Raw genomic sequence first — 18,776 nt, 5'->3', positions numbered from 1 at the left:
TGGGTGTTGCTGTGATGTACAAAAAGAGCTAATCCCTCGCAGCTTTGTACCCGATACCTTGCAGCTCTGTTGTACCTTTTTTGGCACGGGTGCTGGTACCTGTAGCGTGCTGCACGTTTGCTTGTATATGTGGTGTTATAGATGCCGTGACAAGTTTTTGCTTTTTACAGGTGTATTTGTTGTATATGGCTCTTCTCCACCAAGTATCTGCTGTCCCTCCTGTCTTTGCAATGGCACAACAAAGAGGGTTCATGGAGAAATAACTCCTCCGGCCATTTATTTTAACTAATTAGATATTCTTAGTAGAGGATAGCATTAACTCCTTCCGAAAACAGACCTTGCCTTCATTTTGGTTTATCAAGCTGATTTGCAAGAGCTGGTTTTGCTGGGATCCTCCTCTGGGCCTGGCTCTGTGGGTTGAACTGTGGGACTTGTGGCTCAGACACCGGGCAGCGGCAGTGAGCGTCGTCCCCAGGGGGGTCACCCTCTTGTTTCTGGTCACACCTGGGGAGCCTGAGGGAGGACTTCACAGCGATGCAGCGTCTCCGTGTTCCCAGGGGCAGGTGGAAACCCTGGTTTAGTTTGGGGCTGATTTGGAGAATGGGGAAAGGCAGAGGACGTTGGGTCCCTCGGGTTTAGGACCTTGGCTGTAGGGACTTGGGGACACATCACGGTCTCAGCTTGTGCTTTCTCCTTAGGATATCCCCACGGGAGCCGACAGCTGCGTGACCAGCCTCTCCTGCGATTCGCATCGGTCGTTAATCGTGGCGGGGCTGGGCGACGGCTCCATCCGCGTGTTCGACAGGAGGATGGCTCTGAGCGAATGGTAACGGCCCCTCCTTCCCCGCGGCGGTGGGGTCCTCACGTTCCCTGCTCCTCCCCTTCAAAACGCTTCTCTACTTGTCCCTCAGCCGTGTCATGACCTACCGGGAGCACACAGCCTGGGTGGTGAAGGCATACCTGCAGAAACATCCTGAAGGCAACATCATGAGCGTCAGGTAACGGAGGTTTCGCTGTTTGAGCTGTTTTCTCTTCGGCACAGATTGTTTTTCTGTTTAAATTCTGCCTCTGGTATTTTAAAAGCCGAGAGGGTAAAACTGTTTAGTTTGACATTCGCTTTAGTAATTAACTTCTGCTCCAAACTCAGTGGAGAGAAGGCAAAACGAAATGTGAAGCTTTCCTTGGAAGCCTGTCGCTGTGGTTTGAGAGTAAACAAGAAGGCGTCTCTGCTGAAATCACCGTCACGAGGCGTGTGAGGGAGGAGTGGAGCGAACCAGAAACCTGAGCTAGATATAGTGTGTCTTGTGGTGGTTGTTCTTTATTGCCAACATCTCCGCAGGGTCATTTGAGAGAGAACACGAGAAGGAAGGTGGATGCTGCATCTGTTGGGCATATTGCTGTGCAGGATTACTTTGCTGTCTGGCAATTTGCTGCACATAAATCCAGTGCTGCTGCCTGGTAAATACTGCGGCGAGAGCAGCATATACTTATTTGGCCATTAAAGAATAGCAGAATATAATTTATTGTCGCAAAACCACTGTTTGCACACAAAGAGGCTCTTTTTCTTGATTACAAAATGAAAACAAAACATAATTTTCTGGGATTCGGAATATTCCTGACGTGGGGGATGGGCCAGCAAAAATGTATTAAGATTTTCGGAACAGGGATTATGTGATGCACTGCCAGCTTTGTCAAGCTCACATATTAGAGTTTTTAATCTTCCTTTCTGTAATCTCCTTCAACAATCCCAGGGGTCAGGCCTGTGTGCTTGGCCAGCCTGGGGCTGAAGGCTCGATTTTTCCCTCCTCTCAGTGCCCTTCTCAGCACAGGGGCTTCCTCTCGGCACGGCAGAGGGATGAGAGGATGTTGTACATCAAGAGGCAGCGCGGGTCCCGTGCCCGAGGAACTGGGGTGGTCGAGCCAAGCCACTTTGCTCTCTGCTTCTCCCAGTTCACTCTCTTCTCCAGTTGACAGCAAGATCTAAGAAAAACAAATGTTAGGACGTAGCGAGGTCTCGGTCCAGCTATTTCCCAAAAAACTTGAGGGCACTGTATGGCTTGTGGAGCAGCTCTCTGAACCTCAGCCAAACCTCTGAGCTCTGCACGGAGCGTTCGTGCCGCAGGAGCAGAGACTCTGAGCGGGGGATGCCGAGTGCGGCCGCTCTGAGCGGGTGCTGGTGCTGCTGCAGCGCCGCTCCCGAGGCAGCACCTCTGCCTGGCAAAGGTCCTTAAACGCCCGCTGAACGTCCTGGTTCGCACCTTCGCTGCTGCTGGCTTCTTGTTGCCTCTTGCTCTCAGCTGGGCTGTTTTCCGGTGTAGCCCCTCATCCCAGACCTTCCATTTCAAAGCTCTTGCATGCTCTTCCAGTACATTCAGAACCATTTTCAATCTTACCGAGGTTCAAAGCTTTAAATGAATTTACTGTGCATTTGATCTCACTCAAACAATATTTTCATTTAGTCTTTAGGATCTAAATCAACCTCAAATTTAATTTGTCTTGTATTTAATTATGTGACAGCTGGAGTTGCAGCTTCTTATAATGATGTAAGTAATCCTGTATAACAGCGTTTTGATCAGTATTGGGTATTCCAGAGGTAAGAAAGTGAAGGCAAATGCTTCTTGATGCCTTTGTTGTTCTTAACTCTGTAGGGCGGCTCACAGTTGTGTGGCCATCAGTGACTTGGGGAAAAAAAAAAAATAGCACTTTAAAAGCTGTGGTGCCAAAAGCCTCACTGCTGCTACCAGCAGAATAAGATGGGATGAGTTGGTTCGGAATTTAATGTCTGTAAGAGAGTTTCCCGTCCGTCTTCCTGTACATCACTCGGCCAGTCTCTCACAAGGGGTTCAGATCTACCACGTCTGCAGCCCTCGGTTCCGGGGCTGTAGAAGAAGATACGCCCCCTTCACCCCGAACAGACATGGTGCTGCTGACGTTTTTCAGAGAAATCACGTAACAGCAAGAAATCTTTAGTGTTTGAAAGGTGCCTGATCTCCCAAGCTCAGTATCTTGCCGCTGTTGCTCTCCCCGGTCAGCGGGGCTGGGACGGCGCCTGGGCAGGGTTCCTGGCGCCTGGTCACGGGGCACTTCGGGCAGCGAGGGCTTGTGCATCCGCGTCCGGATGTTTGGCATCATGGATGGTACCAGCAGATCCCAGTTTTGAGTTTTCTAATGCCATTTCCTACTGTGAAAAGGAGAAGGAATTCGGGTCTGACGTGCAGCTCGGGGTTTCGAGTGTGACATAACGGCGAGGGCACTCACGCTCAGTGATGAGCTGTAAGCGCTACAAGTGACAGTGGATCGCTCCTGAGGGCAGAGGCAGGTCTGGGTGCACAGCACTGGGTGTGCTGTGGGTGGCACCAAATGTGGGTGACACCCGTGGGAGTTCAGCTGCGCTGACTGGGCGGGCAGAGGTGCGTGTCTCCTCTGGATTTGGCAGACGCCTCGAGTTCCTGGGCTTTGGGGTCTGGTTTGGGCCCAGCCTGACGCTGTGAAACTCCTGTGTTGGCAGCGTCAACGGAGACGTGCGGTTCTTCGACCCCCGGATGCCGGAGTCCATGAAGGTCCTTCAGATAGTCAAAGGGCTGACGGCCCTTGACATTCACCCACAGGCCAACCTCTTCGCCTGGTAAGTTCTGGTTTCATCTCTGCGTCCCTGGAGCGGACGGAGAGGACAGTCTGTCTCTGCCGGCACCGTTCACGCGGTTCTGTTGGGTTTGTTGTTTGTTGAACCTCGCTGCAGACAGTGCAGCTTCTTTCCCATGTTTGCAGCTCGGGGTTTTTGCCCCTCGCACGCGTCGGTGAAGCCCCTGCACGGGTGACGTGGCGATGGTGCACAGTCCTGCACTCCTCTGCCGGATCCCCTTCAAAGCCTCTGTGTGTGTTTTGGGGCTCTGAGCGGGGACCAGCAACTGCTCCACAGCCACATATCCCGGAGGCTGTTGGGGGATCCCCTGTCAGTGCGTGCGCACATCAGCCCGTCACGTTTCTCTGTCTCAGTGTAACAGGTAGCTGTGGTCCCAGCCTTTCTGTAAATCTCTGCACTGAGGCAGCCGTGGTACAGTTAAAGTCAGGCTCCCCACTTCCAGTTGCACACTGGTCTGATAAACTGCTCGGGTCAGCACAGCTGGAAAGGGGCTGTAGGCAACAATATTGTTACCGCCGTGTTCTCTTGGTTCTCTTCCAGTGGCTCGATGAATCAGTTCACTGCCATCTACAATGGGAACGGGGAGCTGATCAACAATATCAAATACTACGATGGTTTTATGGGACAGAGAGTTGGAGCCATCAGCTGCCTGGCTTTCCATCCTCACTGGGTCTGTATTCTCTCTTTTGCATGCTGGGATTTGCATTTCTTAGCTTTGCCTTGGAGGAGGGAGAGGCGCAGAGGGGTGCTGCCCCAGCCCGCTTTCCCGAGGGTGCTCTGAGCCCCACAGCCCAGGCCAGAGCTCGGCCGCCCCGGCTGCTCCGGCGGAGGGTGCGGGTGGTGCCGAGGCGTGTGTCGTGCCCCTGGGGCAGGACAGGGCTCCCGACCACGGAGCCCTTTTCACTTGCAGCTGGACTCGAGGCACCGTTCCCATTTCTTCCCGTCGCTCCGGACTGCAGCCTGGCTTAGCTCTCTAGTTCTGGCCACAGAAGTTGTCCGAGGTGAATTTGCCTGGAGCTGGCTGGAGAGGTGCAGGCTCTCACTTCCAGCAGGCAGAATTTTTTGTGCTTATTTATTCTCTTTACAGACACTGGGCTCAGGCTCGTGTCTCTGGGGCTGCTCCTGCAGCGCCTTATGTAAGGCTTTAGGCAGACCTGATGCTGTGCAGCACATCAGAAAAATGAGAGAACTGCAAAAATTAAAGGCATAAGCTGATAAAGTCTAGAATGAATCAGAGTGAAAAGGAATTTTTGAAATATATCACAGCCGAGGTGGCTCTGCAGTAGTTGTTAGAGACTCTGGGTGTTTCTTAATTAGGAGGCAGGTGCCCGTCTGCATTATGGACTTCGGCTCACCCAGAGACTGGGAGAAAGGAGGGGGGTTGGAATCCTGAGAAAACAGCGTGAGGGGACGGGAGAAGCAGGAGGAGGTTAAAGAAGGCGTTTAGACAGAGAGTTATTTTAGAAACTTGTGGATCCAAGCACAGATATTTAATGTGTAATGGGAGGGAGCGGTGGGAATGGTGAAGGGCCTGGAGGAGAGGAGGGCAGAGCTGTGGTGATGGTCCGGCGTCAGCTGGGCAGGGAGAGGGAAGGAGCTTTCCTGCGTTACGTGCTCTTTACGTCCCGGGAGAGCGAGGGTAACGGGAACCTCAGCGCCCGGGTTTTGAAACGCCGCTTTGCAAAAAGCTAAAGGGCGATTTTGCTGTCCTGCACTTTGGGGGACGGAGAAGGCAGCAGCTCATCGCTTGAAATGTTTTGGCTCTTTAAATAAGCAAACAAAGCCAGGCCTGTCCAGGCCGGGTCTGCAGGGCTGGGATTGCTCCTGGGCCTCTCAGTGGAGAGGGAATGCTAATTTTCAGTCCAGGCAACCGCTCCTAAGTAGCAGATTTGCAGTCATTTAGAAAAATTATGTTAGCAGTTGGCAACTAATAGTCACCATAATTTTTCCCTCTGGCTGAAATGGGCATATAACTCGCCGGGACGATGGAGGTGCTGGCAGAAATGTCGTCAGAGCTGCGTTGGCAGATGCACTTAAGAGCTTTCGAGCATCTGGGCGTTGCTGCGGCAAACGTCGGCCGTGAGCACTTTGCCCGCGACGTGCCTCTGGTTGCTGCGTGACACCGGTGTGTTTACCCCCGATTTGCTCTTTCCCCAGCCTCATTTGGCAGTCGGAAGCAATGACTACTACATCTCGGTGTACTCAGTGGAGAAGCGGATCAGATAACGGCTCGTGGCAGCGGCACTGGAGGAGGGAGTCCCAGCGGGCAGGGCCGTGTCTCACCTATAATGTACATAGTGAAATTATCGACTTGAATGTTTAGTGTTGGCTGCTGCTGCAACCCATAACTTGAACATTTTTTTTTTTTCTGACTTAGCTACTGATGATTTTGACAAGGAGAAGAGAGACAGTCTCCTTTTTTTTGTTGTTTTTTTGTTTTTTTTCCCAGCTATATCCTCTAAAAGCTACAGAAAAGCAACATTTTATTTTTGTTTCAAGTGGTTGGCTTCTCTGTTAGAAACACGGCTCCTGAGCTTGGAAGGACTGGATGAGGCAATACCCTTGGAAAGGGCTTTCTGTTTTAGTCCTTGTTTCTTTGTTTTGCTGGAGTGTAGGTTGCTTTAAGGACTGAAGTCAGGACTCACCTACAGCTCTGTGCGTTCGACCAGAGCACGGGACCCCTCCAGCTGCTGCCTACCCTGTGCCAAACAGTAATTCCTCCGACGGGGCAGCGAGACCCGAGCTGTCCAGCTGCAGAACAATGTACCTGCTCCTGCACTGCCCGAGCGTGGGCAAGGGAGGCAGGAAAGCGTCTCCTCTGCATGAACCTTGTCCCCTCTGCAGCATCCTCTCCAGTGGAAGCAAAGACAGAAGGCGACTTGGTGGCAAGGGGAGGCAGGGATCCTGAGGAGAGAGGCTTGAGGAGATGGCAGGAGCAGGGCAGGATCCCACTGTACCATAAGGTTGCACGTACAGGAAGAACAGGGAAGAAAGAGAACGAACATCTCTAAGGTCCCACCAAGCCTGGAGCAAGTTACTCACGGAACCACTTTCCAGCCAAGCACACGGTGCTGGTGGGGAGGTCTGGGGTGTCTCGGTCACTGGAACTTCTGCAGTCACTGTCCTGCCCACAGTGAACCCCACAGAGGCGTTGGGTAGCCTGGGAGCTCAGCCCGGCCAGCGAGGGAGGCTCCGGGTTCAAGCCACGGGCTTTCATTTGCTCCGATGTGCTCATGTTCAGCAAGACGACGCTCAGGAGAATTTGCACACTTGCTGCTGCCTGTAAGCAGCTGCACACACTGTGTGGACGTGGCTGTGGCTTGTCTGTCTGTCCCTGCAGAGCTGGGCAGGTAACCGCACGTGGTCTGAGCACCAGAGAATCATGAAAGAGGGGAAGACGGCAGATCGTCCCGCTTTGAGCAAAACAGCTTTGTCCCAGCTGTCTAGGGGAAAGCCTGTTCCACCTCCGCACCTTCCCTGTCTGAATAATGAACGTTTCTGTCCCTTGAAACCCGCGGCGGGTCTGGAGGTGGGTGTGGGGCAGGGGTGAGCAAAGCCACAGCGCAGGTTTCTTCCGAGCGCTGCCGAGGTGCGATTCCGCCGGCCCGGAGCAGAACTCCCCCTGTGCAAACCTCACTGCGGCGACAAAGGTCGACCTGCTCAGTCCAGACGTCCCTGGTTTTTCTTCCAGCCGGTACCACGAGGTCTGCAGGCTCCCACCGAACTGCCCGTGAAGGAAACGCTGAGGGAAGGGGTGAGAAACGTCGCTCCCTGGACGGGCGGCAGCTTCAGCTCTGCCGTGGCACCTGCGGAGAGCGTCTGACCTGTCGCTGCTCCTCACGCACCCGATAATCCCGTTTCCTACATGTGTCGGGGCTGCTGGGCCAGGCAGGGCCCTGGGGATGGCCCGGGGGGTGGCCCAGGCTCCCTGCGTCGGTACCGGCTGCGGGGAGGGTCCCTGAATGCGGAGCTGGAGCAGACGCCGAAGGCTGGGCGCTGTGTCCCCACCCTGAGCACCGTCACCGTCCCCCCGCAGCAGGGAGGCCGAGGGCTGCTTCACGGGATGATGAATCAAAGGCTTTAAACTTCAGAAAAACTACCTAGAAATCCACTTTTAAGTTACCAAAAGTTAATTATGGTCTGAGAGAGCTGTGCCTCTTCCCGCTGCCAGCGGTACGCGCCTCCTCCACCCGCCCCATGCCGGGGCCCGGCGAGCGTGGAGCCAGAGATTGGGATCTACACGTAACCAGTTAACAAACACAGCTTAAAAACCAATAGATTTTTAACTTATATCAGTGTATTCATGAAAGGAACGAGAAACACCTGGCAAAATGCGAAGGTGCGTGGTGGGAAGCTGCTGTTCCCTGCCAGCGCTCCCCGGTGCCAGCCGGCCCCTGCGGCCCCGAGGTGGGTTTTTAACTAACTCGGCCTGTTTAGCTTTCATCTAAGCGTGTGCGTGTGTGGGCTCTATTTTCACAGGTCTGATGCAGAGATTCAATCATGAAGTTTAACCAAGGATCTGGAGAGCATCCTACCTAAAAGTTCACTTATCTCTATTTATTTTACAAAAATTAAAAAAAAAATATATAAAAAAACCACACGATTGTAATGTGAGAGTAAAACAATTACAAACAAATAAATGGTTAATAAAAAATAAACGCAGAAACACTTCCCCGCATGAGGGTCATTTCCTGGGGCAGATGTGGGGTGCGGGGACAGCTCCAACGATTTTAGGGGGAGGCTGCCTGGTTCTGGGCAGTTTCGGTGCAGAGCAGAGCCCGGTTCCAGGTGGGGATCCGGGGGGGAAGACGCTTGTCAGGGCCCAGCTCGCTGCTGCCCGGCGGAGCAGAAACGCCGCGGGAACCCGTGTGGGTCTGAGCCCCGAATCCAGCTCTCGAGCGTCGGCCGGGGCCCAGACTGGAACAGTCACCGTTGTCCTCGGCCCGAGGGCCTGCACAGCCCCGTCCCCTCTCCGGGGAGTCCCACCGCGGGGGACCGATGCTCCTGCGTCCGCCCGGGTCCCGGCTGAGGCCCCAAATCCCCCCCAGCATCTCGTTCCCGTTCTGGTGAGAGCAGAGGGGCCCCGGGCGGGGCGCTGGGAGCGGGGGAGGACGGGCGGGACGAGCTGCTGGGGCGACCATCAAAGCCACCGAGACGCGGGTTGTGTCCCCGCTGCCCCTCGGGGTGACCCCCACGGCACCGGCGGGGTTTAACGGCGTCGCTGGGCCGGGCACTGGGAACCACCTTCCACACAGTTTTATTTCTGTTGTTTTTCACCCCGGCCCAGCTGCCGCTCTGCGGGACAGCGTCGCCTTTGCAGCAGCAGCGTGGACGCGAGGGCCGGGCTCTAATCACGTTCTCCGCGGGCGAAGCTGTAATTAGGGACGCGGGGAGGCAACTGGGTAATTGGGTGATGCGGGGCGAGACCACAGCGAGGAAGAAGAGGCGTTTGCTGGCACCCGGCCTCACGAGTCCAAACTGTTTAAGCGAGCTTTGATGGCGCCGGGCAGCGCTCTGCTGCAGAATAACCAGGGTTGGGCCGGGGCGGCCGGGGACGTGGTGGCCACGCTGGCCCTTGGGGCAAGGCCCTGCAAGCGGGTTGTGGCCGAGCGGTTGACGGGGAGAGCGGGAGCCCCCCGGTGCCCCCGCGGGCACAGTAAAGCTGAAGTGGTGGCCACGGCCCGTCCCGGACCCCCCGTGCGTCCCCCTTAGCGGTGGGGCCACGTTCGCTTCTCCAGGCCCCGAGGACCCCCAGGGACCCCAAACCCGCGGGCAGCTCCTGTGTGGGGACGTGGGGACACGGGGCCCTGTCCCTGCAGGGACAGTGGGGACGGGGGTCTCTGTTCATCACAGCCCTGCAGCCCCCCCGCCCCATCACACCTCCCGCAGGGCCCCAGCGCCCCTCCCTCCGGCCCGCAGCCCCCACCTCCTGCAGCGCCCCCTCCCTCATATTGCTCCGTCCCCTATAGCACTCCTACCGCCTGCACCCCCATCCCCTCCAGCCCCCATCGCTGCACCCCCACCCCCTATAACCCCCATCCTTGCCCCCCCATCCCCTCCAGCCCCCCCCATCCCCTCACCCCATCCCTACGCCCCCCCCGCCCGTTCCCGCCCGTTCCGGCCGCGCCCCCACAGCGCCCCCCCGCGGCTCCCGCCCGCCGCTGCTCCGCGCTGCCCTTCGCGTTCTGCCGGGCCGGGCCCTGCGCGGCCGCCGTCGGGAGAGGGGCGGGGCGGGGGGCGTGGCCAGCGCGGGGCGGGGCGGGGCCGCCCGGGGCAGGAGCGGCCGGGCCATGGGGAACCTCTTCGGGCGGAAGCGGCGGAGCCGCGTCACCGACCAGGACAAGGCGGTGCTGGTGAGCGCGGGGGCCCGGCCCGGCCCGGCGGGGGGGCCGCGGCCGCGGGGAGGGCCGGGCCCGGGCCCAGCTCCGGCAGCGCCGCCGCCTTGCCCGCGCAGGGACCGGCGGAGCCACCGGGCCCGGCCCCCGAGCGGCTCCGGGGCGGGATCCCGGGCCGGCGTCCTCGGTGCGGGGAAGGATGGAGGGGGGCGAGGCGGGAGCGGGGGGGCCGTGCCGGTCTGAGGACGGCGGGGGGAGCCCCGGGGGGGGGGTGACTGGGCCCTTCGGGGGCGCTGGAGCCGTCAGGACTCGCCTTGTGACCGGGTCTGTCCGTCTGTCCGTCTGTCCGTCCCTCTCTCGTCTGTAGCAACTGAAGCAGCAGCGGGACAAGCTGAAGCAGTACCAGAAGCGGATAAGCCTGAACCTGGAGCGGGAGCGAGCGCTGGCCCGGCAGCTGCTGAAGGAGGGCAAGAAAGAGTGAGCGGGGAGGGGGGGGCGAGGGCCCGGGGGTGTCACCGCGCAGCGAGGGGTCACCCCCCTCGAGAGGGAAAGTCACTCAGCCGTAGGTACGGGTGAGCCTTGGGGGGAGTCCCCCTCCTTTCAGGAAGGAACCTCAGTGGGGAGTTTCGTACCCCTCAACCCAGAGGCACCCCCCCCGGGGTGTTAAAGCGAACCCCCGCGCCCCCCCTTGGGGGGCGCGGGGGTTCGCTTTAACACCCCGGGGGGGCGCGGGGGTTCTCTTGAAGCAGGTGGTCTAAGTCCTCAAGCAGCCGTTCTCCTTCTTGGCTGCAGAGTGACGGGGGGGCGTTATTATTTCGTACGTCTTATTCCGAGCGTCTGTCGTAAGCCTTTTGCGCAAGGGCTTCGCTTTGCGTCCCTTCAAAATAGGGATTTTAATTTTAATAATTCCCTTAACCTACAAGAAACACATCAAAATTTCCAGCCACCTGATTAGCAAATTTACGGTTGATTTGCTCGTCCTTATTCTTCACGGTTGTCATTTAATTTGCACACGACTTTTTTCCTCATTTTGGAAGAAGCGCAAAACAAACGTGACTTCGATGTGATTCTTTTAGGCTTGTTTGCTTTCTTCTGTGCTGAGTTTTCCTCCTCCCGTTTTCCCTCAGAAAAGCCATGCTCTTGCTAAAGAAGAAGCGTTACCAAGAGCAACTTCTAGATAAAACAGAAAACCAAATCAGCAACTTGGAGCGGATGGTAAGCGCGAATCGGTCGCTGTAGGCTGCGAGTGCCCGCTGTGTGTGCTCGGTATAAGTCTTTTTTTCTGGTCTGGGGGTTCGTTTTGATTGTGTGGAATTGTGTTTTAACTGTCAAGCCCTAACGGGGGTTTAGTCCTCTGTCTGGAGAGCTCATGTCTCTGAAATCGTACGTGTGCCCTCACCCTTCCCTGAGGAACCAGGGGGTGTGTTTGGAGTCTGCGGCGCAGGTTACCCGTTAAACACGTGTTCTGTACGTCAGTAAAACTTCGGGCACGATGTGGACAGCTGCTGTAGAAACTTCCTCAGGGTTGCTTTGGTACCTCCATTTCGGAAGTGGATGCGTGTGTTCTGGGGTAGCCATGGAAATTGTCCTCAGCTTAGACTGTCAGCTAGAAAATCAGTTACAGAGCTGTTGGAAATGCTTTTGCAGCTGCCTGTGGGGAGGCTTTTTGTGTGCATGTTTCTCACCATTGGTATAATGTAATCTGCTGTTCACTAGAGAAGGGGCTCTGGACTGATTTCTCCTTGCGGTTTCCCTTGGCAGTCTGTATCTGGCTGGCGATGGGAATGTGGCAGCCTGTGATGTTTCCCCTTTTCCTTTCTGTTTCAGGTCCAGGATATTGAGTTCACCCAGATCGAAATGAAGGTCCTTGAGGGCCTGAAAATAGGCAATGAGTGTCTGAACAAAATGCACCAGGTATGTGTGACCACGCTTTTGCCTTGGACTAGGCAGAGTCTGGGCTGTTTGTAGCTGTCTCCCTGCAGACCTCACTCCGTGGGTTTTGGCTCTTTTCTTCAGGTTATGTCCATAGAAGAAGTAGAACGAATAATCGGTGAAACCCAAGATGCTGTGGAGTACCAGAGGGTATGTACTGCCTGCGTGAGCAGAGACTGCCTGCTGCGCAGAGCTTCTCTCATGGGCACTTCCCAGCCTTATTTAAGAGGCAACCAGATTGGGAATTACACCCAGTTGTGCCCCTTCCCACCGCGTTACGCTGCTCTCCCACGTGCTGCGAGCCGTGAGCTGCTTCTGCTGCGCTCTTGCCGACTGGAATGTGTCTTTTCCTCTCTTCCATAGCAAATAGATGAGATACTGGCTGGTGGCCTGACTGAGGAAGATGAAGATGCCATTCTAGAAGAATTAAACACTATTACTCAGGTAGGACTGATGTAATTACTTTAAATCGTATTTTCAGGATGCTGTTTGTAGTAGGGGAGGAATCCCCCATTCCCGATGGAGTTTATCTTATTTTGCCAGAGATCTCAGTTATACCTGGTTTTGCCCCGTTATTGTGTCGTCAAAGATCAAGCTAATTGCTCCACACACAGAAATCGTCTAAAACTGGGATGCTTTTAAGGGCTGTACCTTATCTGCTGTCTGTTACAGCAAGTTGATCTCTGCTCCCCCTGGATATCCGTTCCACTTCGCCAGATGACGATCTCGGAAGTCCGGGCCGTGCTCAGACAGCAGGAATTCGTGTCCATCCCCATCCCCACCCTCCTCCACGGCCTGGTGGCTCTCCCCAACCCTGCAGGGAACGTGCGGCCAGTGGAGAGGCTGCTCCTGCGTTGCTGTGAGGAGACTCATAGCCGGTTCAGGAGCCTATTGAGTCCCATTTAATAACAAAACAAGCGCCTTGTACTCGTTACTGGGCAGTACTGACGCCCGTAACCCTTCCTGCGGTTCTGGAGGCAGATCCCAGTTTGCGTGTGGAATCTCTGTGATTTTTACCCTGTTCCCAAACATTCTCTGCCCAAAGCCTGGTGCAAGGGGGTGCGACCGCTGCCCGGTACGTGGGGCCTGTGTCATGGGTTGTCTTTAATGTTCTTGCAGGAACAGATGGAGCTTCCTGAAGTTCCTTCTGAGCCGCTGCCAGAACAGATCCCAGGTACGTTTCCTCTGTGCTCTGCGGCTTTGGCTTCTTGTACTCCGTTCCGTGCAATAGGCTGAGACCCTCTCCTCTTGTAAGCATTGTCCTGGCAGATGGGGAGGAACATAAAGTTTGGGGTGTGAAGCCCCATTGATCGGGGCTACACAAGCTTCCCCCGCGCAGCTCGGACAAATCCAGCTGACCCTTTACCCTAAGAGGACCCAAGGCTCCTTGCTCAGTCAGCATCCGGCCTTTCCCCTTGAAGATTTCCATTTTGTGACGTCTGCTGTTGTTAAGTCACACTTTGAGACCACCAGCTGCCGTGCACGGCCCAGCGTATGTTCCAGTGGGAAGCTCCATGAGAAGCTCCGTCCTTGGCTCCCTGCTTGGCCCAGGCAGGACACACAACGCCCCAGGTGATCCCCTGCATGTGCTGCTACACCCGAACGGGTTTTTGTGACCATGGCTATTGGCATTCACGCTGCACAAAACTGGATTTCACTGAGGCTCGTGACAACTTGTAGCTGTTGTGACCTCGCTTCAGGTGACAACAGTCGTTCTGAGCCGGGTGAGGATCGCTGGAGTCCCACAATTCAGGACAGTTGGAGCGCGAGCTCTGTGCAGCCGATGCTCCGTGTGTGTGTTCGCTCCTGAGCGATCCAGAACCTCCACGAGGGGGTTTGCTGGTGTGAAGGGGGAAAGGGAGAGAACTCGTGGAGCGGAGTGACGGCGTGGGCACCGTTGGTGTCTGTGCCGAAGGACTGGAGGTGCAGCCAGACAGGGAGGCAGAGCTGGACTCAGCTGGGTGCTACAGGGGAAACTGGTGAAGGGTTCGTCTCCTGGGACAGCAGAACACCACAGTGTTGGTTGCAGAAGCTGGACACCCCTGCTCGTGGAAACCAGGAGCTGAAAGCGGCCGTTTCCTCTGTGTGGAGCCTGCCCAGGAGAAATGAGAAATGAGATCTGGAGCACAGGTCTTCTGAGGAGCGGCTGAGGGAACTGGGGGGGTTCAGTCTGGAGCAGAGGAGGCTGAGGGGAGACCTCCTGGCCCTCTGCAACTCCCTGCCAGGAGGGGGCAGAGAGGGGGGATGAGTCTCTGGAGCCAAGGCCCCAGCGCCAGGCCCCGAGGGAATGGCCTCAAGCTGCCCAGGGCAGGGTCAGGCTGGCTCTGAGGAAGGATTTCTGTGCAGAAGGGGCTGTTGGGCGTTGGAATGGGCTGCCCAGGGCAGGGGGGAGTCCCCGGGATCCCTGGAGGGGTTGAAGAGTCGGGCTGAGCCAGCGCTGAGGGATCTGGGGGAGTTGGGAAGGGTCAGGGTGAGGGTCATGGTTGTGCTGGAGGAGCTTCAGGGGCTTTTCCAGCCCAGATGATTCTGTGATTCTCTGAAATCTGGGCTGTGGGGAACAAGGCTGGTTTATTTTTATTGCTTGTTTACTGGTAAGCGGGGATCAGATGTCCTCTGGCAGCAGAAGGGCCAAACGCAACAGGAGCCGTGCAGCTGGCTCAGCCCCGTGGAGGCTCGTGTCATCAGATCGAGGGGGTGAGGGGAGCAGCTTCTCCGCCCGCTGCCCCCCGAGACCCCTCGCTGCCCTGGGTCTGTGCTGCCGGGCTGGTGCCTTGCTGAGGTGGTGCTGGGTACGTTCTGAAAGTGTTTTAACTCAAGTGCTGTGAAAAAAAGGGGCATATGGGATATTTATAACAAACTTTTATTAGTTGTGACTTTCCAGGTGCTGTGCAGGCATTTGTTGCTCTACAGAGAAGAGGATGATGAGCCCTAGTTCTCCCACAGATGACCGGAGATTGTTTGCATTCTCTGTTTCTGTAACAAGTTTCTTTTTCTTCCACAGAAGCGTCACCCGTCAAGAACAGGCCAAAACCAGAACTGGTGGCAGCATCTTAACTCCCACTTCTGGGGATTCCCCCACCTAACTTTCACCCAGGACAGTTTGCCATCCCAGCGTGTGCTGGGAACAAGCAATGCCTCGGCAGCATCCCAGCTGTGCTGGGCGGATTGTGGAGCAGGATTCCCCGTGCAGAGTGGGGAACCTCAGCTGATTATTGCTCTTGTATCAAGATTATTTTCTAGTGCTTTCTGTTTTTTTGTAACTTAAATTCTAAACTCACTCAGCTGCGCTGTCTCGGGATTAAACAACAACTCTCAAACTTCCAAAGCCAAATGCTTTCTTTAGGTTTGATTTCAGAGGTAAATCTGCCTTTGCTCTGACCGAAGCCCTGGGAATTCCCACCCTCGGAGCCGTCGCGTGTTGGAAATGGCTGTTGGCATCGGGCTGGGCGAGAACGAGTCGCGGCCCTGGGGGGCCCCCGGACCACGCCGGTGTCTGCGCTTCTCTCAGCCCCTTCCCTCCTCTGATTCTGTTCGTGTCTGGCTGCCGGGATCTCGTCCTCGTGTCCATCAGACCGGGGCAGCGAGCCTGAGCTTCCGCAGGCCGCGGGTTGAAAGCGGTTCTGTCGGCCTTGTGTAAAACCAGCGCACGCGGGGGGGTGTTTTGTTTGAGCAGAGTTGAGGGGTCGCTTGGCTGCGCCTTGGCCGGGGGGAAAAGCCCCATCTCTGTGCAGGGTGAGGAGCACAGTGAGTCAGCGGGGAACGATTCCCGTCCAGATCCCGCCCTGCCTGCCCGCCTCTGGTAACGCGTGGTGCTGAGCAAGACCTGGGGTGGCAGAAATCTGATGAACCTCTCAAAATGACAGCAGGGAGCCTCCTGCCTTCGTTAGGAGCCAGGAGTTGTCCCTTGACCATCATCAGAGTTCACCTCTGCAGCCTGCAGGTGGGCTGAGATCGATTCTGCTTCCAGTTACCAGCTCGTGTTTATTCCCCCGTAGGGTCGGAGGCAGGAAGGGTCACGCTGGGACGAACGTGAGGCTCGTTCTGTGCCGGACGTGAGGCGTGAAGCTTCTTAACACCCCAAGGACTCTGCTCGGTCGCAGTTAGAGGGGAGCCCGGTTCCTCGTGAGCCCGTGCTGTGGGGACGGGGTGCCCGGGGTGGCCCGGGGTGATGGAGCGGTTGGAAAGCTGCCTGGCCAGGCAGGTGGTGGCAGATGGAGCTGTTCCTGGAAGCAAGCTCACCTGCCAGCGTGCAGATGCTCTTCAGGACACTGCAGGTCTTTATTTATTACGTTCTTGAAACCACAACCCTTGATCCCTGCGATAGCAGAAGAAGGACCAGAGGGTCCTTGGAGACTTCTAGCGACTGCCTTGGGGTTTGTGTGATCTGGTGCTAGATAACAAGAATTAACCCCAGAGACCGTGCTGCTCTCTGCGTGGCGATGGGCCGGCAGCAGCTCTGCTTTGGAGTTGTGCTTTCCACATCTCCGTTTGTTACGCTCCAGAAACCGGCCGCGGCATCCTCCTCCTCCTCTTCCTCCCCTCGCGTGCGTCTGTCGGGGCAGCGTGCACCTTGGGGTCACCCTGTTGCCGATTCCACTGCACTCGCTCTCTTAATTAACGCTTCATAACGAAGCTGGAGTCCCACAAGCCTCGGGCTGCGTTTATTAACCAGCGCAGCTTTAGCAAACAACCAACTTTCTCCGAAGGGACGACGCCGGCTGCGCTCGTGTCCGGGGCAGCCAAAGCCTTCGCCCGGCTCCGCCGCCGGAGCTGACCCGGGGCTGGGGCCTGGTGCTGGTTTTCGATGTTTTTCTCCCGGCGAGGCTCTGAGGGCCCCTCCTGGCCCTGCTGCAATGCAGCCTTGTTCCACCAGAGAGCCTCGTCCTCATGCGCACGGGGGTGGCTGCCGCATTTGTTGGGCAACGCTTTTCCTTCGAGGCTCCTTCAGCCCGTGGCTAGCCCGCTCCCGACTTGCCCTTAATTTTACCGTTTCATCTGTAATTCCCAGGAGCGGATGCTGGTCCTGAAGGGCCCTTTCCTGGGAGCAGGGCTTTCGCTGCTCGAGATGCGCCCAGGGCAGCGTGCCCCCCGCCCTGGGCTCCCGTTTTCTTTCCCGTGAACGTCCTGGCAGCCGCAGAGACCCGAGGCCCCATCCCCGGGGAAGCTGTGGCCAGGCTGGGACTGGTCCTGGCAACTGCTAGCCAGGAGCCCAACGCCCGAGAGCCCAACGCCTGCTCGGGTGGAAGCTGGCCCGGAGAGGGAGGGGGGCTGGCGCTGGGGGGTTAATGCGGCTCCTTGTGTTTGTTAGTTGAGTAAAGAGGCCGTTTACTGAGCCAACAGGAAAGTTTGGAGCAGATTGCCAGCAGCTTCCTCTCCTAATCCCCGCACCAAACAGATTGTCCCGTGTCTCCTTGGGAGGAAGAGCCAGGAGTGGTGTGTGACCCCTGTGCTGGGCTCTAACAATAAACGATTTCGAATGGTTTCACCGATTCCTCTTCCAGCCTCGTGTTTTCACAGTAAATGTTTTGGATGAGCAAGAGTTGCCTTCCTCCTCCCTCCCCTCTTACTCCCTGCTCCTGGGAGAGCTGTGGGCAGGAAATTTCAGAACAGGCTCCGTGTGTAATAGAAAAACAATCCTGTTCCCCTGGCTGGCCCGGGAAGGCCCGTCTGTGCCCGGCAGCAGCCCTGGGCCACCAGCCACGTAGGGGTGAGCCGGGGGGGGTGAGGGAGCCCCCAGGGCCTGGGCTCCCCGCGCAGGTAGAGCAGCCCCTGGGCCAGCAGCAGCGCAAGCACCTCAGGGCTCCCCCCGAAACGGCTTCCAGGGGCTCGGGGCTCCCCGGGGAGGCCGGAGCGATGGGCTGGAGCCCGAGACAGCGCGAGGGGTGTTTGGAAAGGCAGCCCCCCCCCCCCCCCCCCGCTTCGGCTTTGCAGTAAAGCTGAAATGGGGGGCGGGGGGTGAGAACGATTCTGGAGCTGTTGACAAACTGAGCAATAGCCGCTCGCGCCCGGACGCCGGACTCAGGGGGAGCGTGTGGCTCTGTCCAGATCCCAGCAGGACCCGTGTTGTCCTGCCCCGGACTGGCCTGGGCTCTGATTTCCCCTCCCTCAGCAGGATTTTCTGCTCCCTGCTCAGAGCTTTGTCCACCCCAGAGCCCTCTGCCACCGTCACCCGTTCCGCAGGGTCTGGGGGGCGCGGAGTGCGGGAGCGGGGCTGTAGGGCAGCGCCACCCGCCCGCTGGGTCCTCGAGAGCCACCGCGGGGGTGGGACGAGGCCAGGGAAGTGTCCGAGCCACCAGCTGGTGCTTTGTTCCTCGTTAATTTGGATTTACGTCTCTTCTGGTGATGGAAGCTGCGGGATGCCTGCGGGTCTCCTGCCTGAGCCAGCCGGACCCTCGGCAGCGGCTCAGACCCCCCCGGCCTGTCCCTGCCAAAGGGGGTTCCCGTGTCCCTGGGAAAGCAGCTGCGCTGTGATTAACAGTGTTTAATTAACGCTCCCTCGTACCCGCTCAGCTGTGGCAGCGGGGTGGGAGCCGGCGCCCCGCAGTGCGAGCTGAGCATGAAGCTCTTCCAGCTGTGTTTTCCTTGGCCAGATGTTTAGTTAAATAGAGGAGTGTCCTCCCTCCAAGAAAGTCGTTGAGGCGACGTTGCTAATTAAACCCTGGAGAATACAACCAACCTCCCGCTGCTTCCTCTGCCCCCCCCGCGTAGTGCCCAGAGCCCCCCCAGTGCCCCCAGCCCTGGCACAGCGCTGGCTCCTTGCCAGAGGCTCCGGCGAGGTTCAGGCCATCGGGCAAACCTGCCCGTTAGCGACACGACGGGGAATTTCAGTCCCTCGGCGTTTACGGGATCGGAGGATTCGTCACTTC

The 18,776-nt window shown here is 57.2% G+C and overlaps 2 protein-coding genes across 6 annotated transcripts in view; both read left to right on the top strand.

Moving 5' to 3' along the window:
* RPTOR (regulatory associated protein of MTOR complex 1) overlaps positions 1-8,315 on the top strand; it is a 151,658-nt gene extending 143,343 nt beyond the window's left edge. For all 5 annotated transcript variants that reach the window (XM_074922467.1, XM_074922466.1, XM_074922465.1 and 2 more), the window contains 5 exons: positions 699-826; positions 912-998; positions 3,509-3,625; positions 4,184-4,313; positions 5,801-8,315. In XM_074922467.1, coding sequence (XP_074778568.1) covers positions 699-826; positions 912-998; positions 3,509-3,625; positions 4,184-4,313; positions 5,801-5,869 — 531 coding nt within the window. In that variant the 3' untranslated portion in view covers positions 5,870-8,315. The remainder of the gene's footprint in view (positions 1-698; positions 827-911; positions 999-3,508; positions 3,626-4,183; positions 4,314-5,800) is intronic.
* A 1,576-nt stretch (positions 8,316-9,891) lies between these two features.
* CHMP6 (charged multivesicular body protein 6) lies at positions 9,892-15,235 on the top strand. The gene is made up of 8 exons (XM_074921994.1): positions 9,892-9,996; positions 10,346-10,455; positions 11,106-11,193; positions 11,806-11,892; positions 11,995-12,060; positions 12,274-12,354; positions 13,030-13,084; positions 14,912-15,235. The coding sequence occupies exons 1-8, from the start codon at positions 9,934-9,936 to the stop codon at positions 14,962-14,964; spliced, it is 603 nt and encodes a 200-aa protein (XP_074778095.1). The 5' UTR covers positions 9,892-9,933; the 3' UTR covers positions 14,965-15,235.
* Positions 15,236-18,776: the final 3,541 nt, after the last annotated feature.

The sequence above is a fragment of the Athene noctua genome, chromosome 18 (assembly GCF_965140245.1).
Source record: "Athene noctua chromosome 18, bAthNoc1.hap1.1, whole genome shotgun sequence".
Taxonomy (NCBI): Eukaryota; Metazoa; Chordata; class Aves; order Strigiformes; family Strigidae; genus Athene; species Athene noctua.
Note: the sequence above shows the minus strand (reverse complement) of the source record. Positions and strands in the feature narration are given on the sequence as shown.

Coding starts and splice junctions, on each gene's coding strand:
- CHMP6 (XM_074921994.1), top strand. CDS start 9,934: ATGGGGAACCTCTTCGGGCGGAAGCGGCGGAGCCGCGTCACCGACCAG. Junction 11,893..11,994: donor GTCTGAACAAAATGCACCAG/GTATGTGTGACC, acceptor TCTTTTCTTCAG/GTTATGTCCATAGAAGAAGT. Junction 12,061..12,273: donor ATGCTGTGGAGTACCAGAGG/GTATGTACTGCC, acceptor TCTCTTCCATAG/CAAATAGATGAGATACTGGC.